This window comes from Wasmannia auropunctata, unplaced genomic scaffold (assembly GCF_000956235.1).
Source record: "Wasmannia auropunctata unplaced genomic scaffold, wasmannia.A_1.0 LD336078.1, whole genome shotgun sequence".
In the NCBI taxonomy this organism is placed as follows: Eukaryota; Metazoa; Arthropoda; class Insecta; order Hymenoptera; family Formicidae; genus Wasmannia; species Wasmannia auropunctata.
In genome coordinates this window covers 2189678-2199338 of record NW_012026812.1, presented here as the reverse complement: position 1 = coordinate 2199338, position 9661 = coordinate 2189678, and the positions used below count along the sequence as shown (strand labels likewise).

General features: G+C 33.7%; 1 protein-coding gene across 1 annotated transcript; it reads left to right on the top strand.

The window, feature by feature from the left end:
• Positions 1-4049: 4049 nt before the first annotated feature.
• Positions 4050-9266, top strand: LOC105448839 (phosphoenolpyruvate carboxykinase [GTP]-like). The gene is made up of 7 exons (XM_011687653.1): positions 4050-5094; positions 6031-6291; positions 6518-6702; positions 6940-7334; positions 7575-7922; positions 8207-8473; positions 8648-9266. The coding sequence occupies exons 1-7, from the start codon at positions 4859-4861 to the stop codon at positions 9104-9106; spliced, it is 2151 nt and encodes a 716-aa protein (XP_011685955.1). The 5' UTR covers positions 4050-4858; the 3' UTR covers positions 9107-9266.
• Positions 9267-9661: the final 395 nt, after the last annotated feature.

Genomic DNA, 9661 nt, shown 5'->3' with positions numbered 1-9661 from the left:
AATTAACTCTCTAATGCTAAAAATGTATGAAAATAAGAAAGCAACTTTATTTATGGTAGGTATTCACTGCAAGCAATTTAGCACTATCATTGTTTATCCATAAGAAAAGCCACCAAGATGGGCTGATGAGATTACCAAATTAGGGATGTGTCACTTCACATACTATTGATGCGTGCAGGAGGATCTAATTTTTTCTTATAGATAATTTTTATTTTGCTAAAAGGATTATTTACGAATAGCACAATTATGTTAAGTTCTTGTTCAAGCCAAATATGAGAAACAGTATAAATTTAAAAATATCCGTATTTTCTTCTTTTAAATGATAACGTTATATTTTTTCCAGTAAAACAATTTTAGATGCAAGAATACAGATATTTTTAAATTTTGAAAAATTTTGCACAATAAAAATAAATCTATTAATAGCATTTCTTTCTCTAATTGTCTATATGTATTACCTATAAAAAATGAGCCCCGCATTTCGACATGTCATCTCGAAAATGCAAGTTTGACATGTAACACTTGTTGGGCCCCAATTGTTTGAAAGTGCGTTACATATGCAACTACCTACAATATTTTAATGAAAGCTTTTAGTTAACGGGAATAATTGATTAAGAAATAATAAGGTGCTATATATAAGGAATATTAGGAGAATGCACAATTTTCACTATATTGCGTTTTTAACATTTTAACATTTATTCACTTTTTACCTCGTCCTCCGTTTGTATGTGCAATTTTTAAAAAACCTTCCGTCTCACGAGCATATATACGGACGTATTTCATATAGAGAGCATAGGCGAGAGATTTCCGACGAAGTAAAGCATACATATACGTGCTTTAGAATTATGCATATGTTCCGTTGGTTTATAGAGCTTGCCATTATCTTCGTTAATCAATGTGGTAAACATGTCACGTACAAACAAATATAATGTATGGAAATATATGTATCGCGTTTACTGAGCTAAATGTAGATCCTGATACTGCATGGTTTTGCCTTCGAACGTGTGAGAAATATTGCAGTTTGTTTCGACGTGCAGTATTTGTAACTTGATGTTATAATGCAATGGCACTGTATGATCTGCTATAAACGGTGAGTTAATTGAACTGCAGAATGGGATTTATTTTTCTCATTTTCCGCGAAGGGATAAGCCATTGCGGTAATATAATTAATTCACTTAATAACAATTTGAGGAATGCCGAGCCTATATTCTATTTATCTGCAAAATTGCCTTTCTGTTAGACGAATGATATAAATAGAGATTCAGAGATCTATCGTGCCTTTTGTATATGATAAAAGAACTTACTTACGCATAATAAAAATACAAAAGCTTTATCAAAGATTTTAATATATAATTCATTTATAGAAAATAGTAATTTTAATAAGTGATAATCGATTTTTATATTTTACGGATATTAAAATGCTTAAAATCGTCAGGTATAATTCAACTGTATTAAGAAGAGATCTTTAAGTATCCAGATCTTTGTCTTAACATTTGTTTTCAATATTATATTTGTCTCAAATGTCTCCGTTTTTTTTCGTAATGTTATCAAGTTAAATTATTATCAAGTTATATAGTATGTTCTTTATAAAAATTTAATCTTCTCTTAAAAACAAATTGCAGCATTCCATTTTATTTCTGTTTATATTGTATCACCGCACATGTATGCAAAAGATATAATATCTCGCGTCATATTGAACTATTTTCCTTGTGACACGGCAACAATATGCGATAATAACGCGAATAAGAAAACAGAAAATTAAGAAATTCATCAGATATCCGTTTATCTTACCAATTATTGCATTTGATTGCATCAATCATAATCTTATTATTATTAATTGACTGTATCATATTAAAATCTGATACAGTTTTCTACAGTTTTTAATCTATACAATTCATATACATACATGTACGTATGCAAGTGTAAAATTATTATTTAGATGCAAATGAGAAAACGAAGAGACGTAATCGTTATTTTCTTCTGTTTTGTTTCCTCTTCTCGTTATTGGCATAGAAACTGTTCATTGTATTCTTGAAATACCGTGAGGAATATTGATTATTCCCGACATCCAATACACGCATCATGCACACGTGCCACGTCGATATGATTTTGAAGAATGAGGGACGATGACTTGACAAATCAAATTCGCTACTTTTTTTCTATTTCGGATTTCTTACACGAGAAAATTCACAATATTCATAATTTAAATTGTATTGTAGTATTAATATGACTGTATATAAGTTATGTACCTACATAACATAATACAGCTATAATATTTCAAAGATTGTGCCAAAGAAAAACAAGTCAATCATGCCCGCTTTCTCAACTTGCGAAATCTGTAATAGACGTGGCGATTTTTCTTTCGCAGCCTCGCACGTTTGATATGAACGTTTCGTAATGTTCGATTCTGAAATACTCAGCTCGGGAGATTTCCTCTTTTAATTATGAAGTGCTGAGGTTAAAGACCATGATAATGTTTCACAAACAATTGCTCAACTCATCGCAGGGGGTTCTTTCATCGCAAATACGTTAAGCAATGAACTTAAGCGTCACAAAACGTTCACGCTGTATTTCGAGCACTTTTCAATCAAATGCATTACATGCAATATATGAATAAATCATTATTTCCAGAGAGAAAAAAACAGAAATAAAGGGGAAAGGGAGAGGAAGGGAGGGAGGGGAGAAAGAGAGAGAGAGAGAGAGAGAGAGAGAGAGATTTAACATAAAAATAAAAATAGAAACAAAGGGAAGAAGAAGAAAAATATAAAATTATGAAAAATTTGAAGGAGATATGAAAAAGTTAAGAAAAGGAATATAAAAGTATAAAATTCCGATAAAAGAACTCTGTCATTAGAATTTGGACTCTCTTTTCTTATGAAATCGGTATCGATGCATACATCATGCCAACGATACAGCACTTATGCAATCTCGCCGATAAGCGTATCGTAGGCCACACGGGCGAGCCTCCAGACACGTCAAGGCGCGTGAGCGCGCGCTTATATCTGTATGCGTGATTTCGTCATTGGCAAGTTTATGATTCGACAGCGTAGACTGTGGAATATTATAATATAGCGACGTGTATTCCCGAGAAATGCTAAAATTTCCAGCGTATCAAGATATGGCCAGAAATACGATGGCATTTAAAGTAAGATACTTCAGTACAAATAAAATATAGGTGTACACATAATTTAATATAAATATATTTTATAATTAATTTAATATAAATTAAATGTAAATTAATTTAATAATACATTACGTTCCCACTTTTGTGAAAAAAGAAGGCACTTCTTTTAAATATCATATTGAGAACAATGAATAAATCCATTACGCTTTTATCACGTTTTATTTGTAATTACGGAGTAATTAATTAAAAGCGCGATTTGTTCTTTGTACTGACACCGACTTATCGACGTAACCTCGATAGAATCCGCTCCTGACTTTGGTCCGTAGTCCATCTACTGTCTGGTAGAGATAATTTATAAATCCGATATTTCACGCGATAATGTGACGAGGAGAGACAAAGAGAAATGACAATGTTGTATTTCATATAATAATGATAAAAAATAATATTATAAAACATATTTCTCCTATTTCCGTTGATTTAAATGTAACTAATTTTTTATACATAATATAAAATTATTCAAAAAGTTATTTATTATTTTAAAAAAATATAATTTTAATTACATATATAATTAAAGTTTTGCAATATATATGTGTGTGTGTGTGTGTGTATGTGTGTGTGTGCGTGCAAAGTATATACGAAGTTATTTTTTTCGTGTTTACCAAATATTCTATGTACTCTATGTACTATATAATCCTATATCACTTCTTTTTGACATTTACGGTCTACTATCGAGGAAAGTATATTGCCTTGTAAACACGACTGGATGATGACGATATGATCTCCGCTATAATTCTTTGTCTCTCGGACGACATATCTCCTACTCGAAAACACGATTAAAATGAAATTCTTCTATGGGTCTTTATCACTTATCACTGTTATGTGTGGAATGCGTCTCGAGTGGGCTCGAATGCCCGAATAAAAAGACACGATCCTTTCATCGCAGCTGAATAATTGTTCGAAATGCGGATCGTGGATACTAGTCTTACTCGTTTGCCGGCGGTGTCTGACGGCAAATAAGTCGTCCGTGTGAAAGAGACAGCGGAAAGTAAGCGGACAAGCGAGACAGCCATATAAAAATAGATCAGCGAGAGCTGCTAACGGCTGCTTTCGGTATAAAATCCGTCCGATCGCCGATTTCAATTCAATGCGAAAGTGAGTTTAATCGACGTCACCGGTACGCCGCGAAGCGGCTTTTACTTTCCAGAAAGATTCGATCGTTATAAGTAGTGCACATATTTCGCGTTTCGCGCCTGCAGTTCGGCTATTCGCATTATTTTCTCGATACACTCGAATTTGACCTCGTCATCCTCGAGTTTCCTCGAGTTATACTTTCGCAATTCGCTTTCGATAATCGTTTCGCGATTTAAAAAGTGATATCTCTCCGGCGATATGTGCGGTATTAATTGATTTTCGAACGTTTCTCCGCCTTCGCGCTGGGGATTCTCCTTCGAACCTTGATCAAACCGGAACGGCCGAATGATTTTAGCTTATCGAGGACGTGGCAGAGAGCGCGTGTCAGAAGTGCACCAGTCGCTACCAGTAATCCTTCGCTGTTTTGCGGTCACCGCCGTGGACCTGCCCGGGTCGTTACGATTTTACGCTCCCCACTATTAATCGGAAGTCCAACGGTAACTCTTCTTATCGACCAATTGGACGGACGGATCGCTGGGGCTCGTCTGCGAGCAAATACGTTCCGCAATCACATATAAAGCAAGCGTTTTGACGTGCACTGGTAACATGCCGCCAAAATTCCACGCTATCAGCTGGGCGAATTTGACGCGAGTTTCGCGGCAATTCGACAGCAGGCAAGGCCTCTCCATCAACTGCCGTTGTTTCACCACGGGTCATCTCCTCAACTTTATTTCGACTCGTACTCCGAAGATCAACCGTACCACGCGCCTCTTCGCACCGTCCATCTTCACGACCGAAAAGACCCGCAGAATGCCGCACGCCGTCGAAATCAAACATTCCCAGTAAGTGCCCACTTGCTTCGATTTTTTAATAAAGAGACAATAATTTCGCTGTCAATTAAAACACGAAACAGACGTTGGAGAAAGAACGACGTAGATTCACAGACCTTTTTTAATTAATTTTCCGTTTAATTCGCTTTGTTGTTAAATATATCTCGCATGTACAGAGCACCCTAAAATCATTAAATTAGAATTTTTAATTTAAAAATTTGTATAAGTTAAAACTTGGATCTAAAAACATAGAGACGAGAAATTCATTAATTCTTTATTTCAATTTACGTGAACTGTAGTGTGATTATAGAATTTTAATCTAAATAATGAATCGCACGCATGCTCATAAAGAAGATATACGCGTAAAAAATATATATAAAATTATAATTTAAAAAGCTGCTCAATTATTATTATACATTAAATAACAACTTAAATCAATATCAATAATATCTAGCTCGTGTTTGAAAAACAAATAGATAAAGGTAACTCAGCCAAAGAACGAGCAAGGTAGAATGCAATATCAAATCACCATCTATTACTATTAATAATTAATTTTGATGTCAAAGAATAAGACATTTCGAACTACATAGAGTTTTCCTTAGTTATCCATAATCAAAATAGTTATACTAATTAAAATAATTATTATATAACGAATAATTAAAATATGACTATTTTAATTATATGGATAACCGAAGAGGACTTTTTGTAATCCGAAACGTCTTATTCTTTGACATTAAAATTATTTATTAATAGCAATTTTTGATGTCACACTCTATTTTGCTCGTTTTTTGATCGGGTTACCTTTGTGTATTAAATAATTTATTGATGAAAAAATATAAAAAATATATAACATATTTGATATACTTGCAACAACTAAAATTAGGACATATTTTTATTTATGACGTTACCTTTGTTTAGTATTATTTTAACATCATTATGCCTTTTCAGAATTCCAAGATTTATCGTAACTCACGCCGCAAAAAATCCGTCGCTCAAACATGGATTCGATTATATCGGTAAAATACCGCTGATAAACGCATGCACGATAGATATCTCATCCAAACTTCGCTACTACATCGAGGAATGTGCTTCGCTGTGCAGTCCTAAAGATATTTATATATGCAATGGCACGGACGTCGAATATATGCAAATGCTGAACATTCTTCAGAAAAGTGGAACTATCGAAAGTTTACCTAAATATGAAAATTGGTAAGTAATCCCGAGCTTTCCTGAATTATGGATAGAAATCGTTTTCTTATAATTTATTTCATTAATTACATTGTTTAACAAAGTATAATTTTTTTTTAAACACAAGAAGAAGAATAATTCGTATGCGATTCTTAGAGCATATTAAATTAATCATATACCTCAATACACCTCGATATTAAAAGCTTACTTATTTATTATGTTTAAATTAATGCATTTTACATAACAGCTGGTTGGCAAAGACTAATCCTGCGGATGTGGCACGCGTCGAAAAACGTACGTTCATCAGTACCGACTTGAAAAGCGATACTATTCCTACACCACGTAAAGGTGTAACTGGAGAGCTTGGAAATTGGATCTCTCCTAACGATATGGAAAAGGCGATTTTGGAACGTTTTCCGGGTTGTATGAAAGGTTAGCAGAAATTTTTGTATTAATTTATGATTTACTATCGATTTTCAAAACATATTATACTGCGCAAACTATATGTGAACAATGCCTTAAATATGTACCATAAATAATAGTTGTATAAATAATTGAAAATTATTTAATATTACATGAATACGACGATAATTAGATTTTTGTATAAATAACTGAAAATTATTTAATACTACATGAACGCGACGATAAGACTAGATTTTTGTTACACAGGACGCACCATGTACGTGATTCCCTTCAGTATGGGACCTGTCGGTTCCCCACTCTCCAAAATTGGCATAGAAATTACCGATTCGGCTTACGTGGTCTGCTCGATGAGAATAATGACTAGAATGGGAGAAAAGGTACTCGAAGCCCTGGGAAATGATGACTTCGTTAAATGCTTACACTCGGTGGGTGTACCGAAAAATAATTCAAAAGTCGGCATAAGTCACTCATGGCCGTGCGATCCCGAAAGAACGATTATCCTTCACAAACCTGCCAAGAATGAGATTGTATCCTATGGAAGTGGTTACGGTGGTAATTCTTTATTAGGAAAGAAATGTTTTGCGCTTCGAATTGGCTCGACGATAGCCAGGAAAGAAGGATGGCTGGCTGAACATATGCTCGTACGTTTTCTTTTTTTATATCTTTCCGTTATACATAATTTATTCTTCTTGTTTCTTAATTAGAGATATGAAAGCTAGTGCTTTATTATTATTTAATTAAATTATTTAATTCATATGATTTTTTGCTTCTAACTTAATAATCCAACACGTACGGCTGCAATATGAGAGCTACGGCAAGATTTTTGCATTAAAAATTCTCTCTTTACAAATGTAATCAGAATATGCAATTTTCCATTTCAGATACTGGGTATAACAAATCCTAAGGGTAAAAAACGATATATCGCCGCCGCTTTCCCGAGCGCTTGCGGTAAAACGAACTTGGCTATGATGCAACCTACTTTGCCGGGTTACAAGATCGAATGCGTAGGCGATGATATCGCGTGGATGAGATTCGACAACAAAGGGAATTTACGTGCTATTAATCCGGAGAATGGATTTTTCGGAGTCGCTCCCGGCACGAGTTCGGCCACGAATCCCAATGCTATGAAAACTATTTTCAAAAATACCATCTTCACTAATGTAGCGTCTACCAGCGATGGAGGAGTGTATTGGGAAGGAATGGAAAAAGAAGTCGCAGATAATATCAAGGTATGGTCGATAAAACGATGCCTGTCTGTGTGAGCAACTGTTAAATTAAATAATATAATATAATACAAAAAAATTGCAAAAAAATTTCAAATGTTTTTTATTTAATAACTTTTTGTAAAACTCTTTTTGCATGATTATTTCTTGTATCATTTTAATTCAATGTTTGAATTTTAATAAAGTATTAAATATCCGTGAATTTTAATTAATTTTAGTATAGCATTACTCCTGATTAAAAATTTGTGTAAGTACGTTAAGTTATATGCAACATTTTCATCTTGTCGCAGGTGGTAGATTGGAGAGGCAATGACTGGTTCAGAGGTTCTAAAATACCAGCTGCTCATCCAAATTCAAGATTCTGTTCTCCAGCTAAGCAATGTCCCATCATTGATCCTTCTTGGGAAGATCCAGCTGGAGTCCCGATCGATGCTGTACTATTCGGAGGACGAAGACCCGAGGGTGTACCATTGGTTTATCAAGCCCGAAACTGGCAGCATGGCGTTTTCATCGGTGCTGCAATGAGATCTGAAGCTACAGCCGCTGCCGAACACAAGGTACATTAACGTTTGTCTCTGCTGCATATGCAAATTTAATTATTTTGATCAAACGGGACGAGAGAACAAATACAAATTTTTATGTAAACTTAAAATACATTATAGATTTATAAAAGAACTAGAGAGCTATAGACTGTTAAATTACTAAACGAATAATTCAACGTATTTTTGTAGGGTAAAGTAATCATGCACGATCCGTTTGCCATGAGACCCTTCTTTGGTTATAATTTTGGACACTATCTCGCCCATTGGTTGAGTATGGCGCACGCGAAGAATGCCAAATTGCCAGCGATATTTCACGTGAATTGGTTTAGGAAAGATTCGGACGGCAAGTTCCTGTGGCCAGGATTCGGTGAAAATTCACGTGTCCTGGACTGGATTCTTCGAAGGATCGACGGCGAAGATATTGCCGAGGAATCGGCCATCGGTCTATTGCCAAAAGAGGGATCTATCAATTTAGAAAATCTCAGGGATAATGTAAACATGACGGAATTGTTCAGACTACCGAAAACTTTCTGGCAGAAGGAAGTTGAAGATTTGAGGGAATATTTTGACGCTCAAGTAGGAAACGATTTACCCGAATCTATTGCAATGGAACTCAATCGCCTCTCTAAAAATATTAATAATCTTTAATTTCCTAATTTGATAGTTACATTAACATATTTAATAATCTATAGTTATGTGTTCTTCAAGTATTTACAGCTTTAATATGAAATTATTATAACAATGCAATTTTATGGTACAAAAGTATATATAGCAAAACTTTATCGATATAACAGCAAACTTGTAAATAGAAAAGAATTTAAATTTTGTGTTACAACATGAGATTTAACACAATGTATATAATTTTCTTTTTACATTAGAAAGTAAAAAGAAAATTATATCATTAATTTAAGATAATACAATTATATCTTAAATTTAAAATTTCACTAAAATAAATTAAATAAATTTAAAATAAAAAAATAAGATATTGCTTTATATGATTATATTTACATTTGTACCATTAAATTTTATTTTAAAATGTTCGATGGCGAAATTATCACTTTATTTGATTGTATATAGGTTGTTTATATATCATGTTCTTGGTTCGACAATTTTTCATCATTTTAATACTAAATCATTGCTAATGAATGATGTTAGTTTATTTTTGATACGTTGACTGAAAACATGCATATATTGTGAATATAT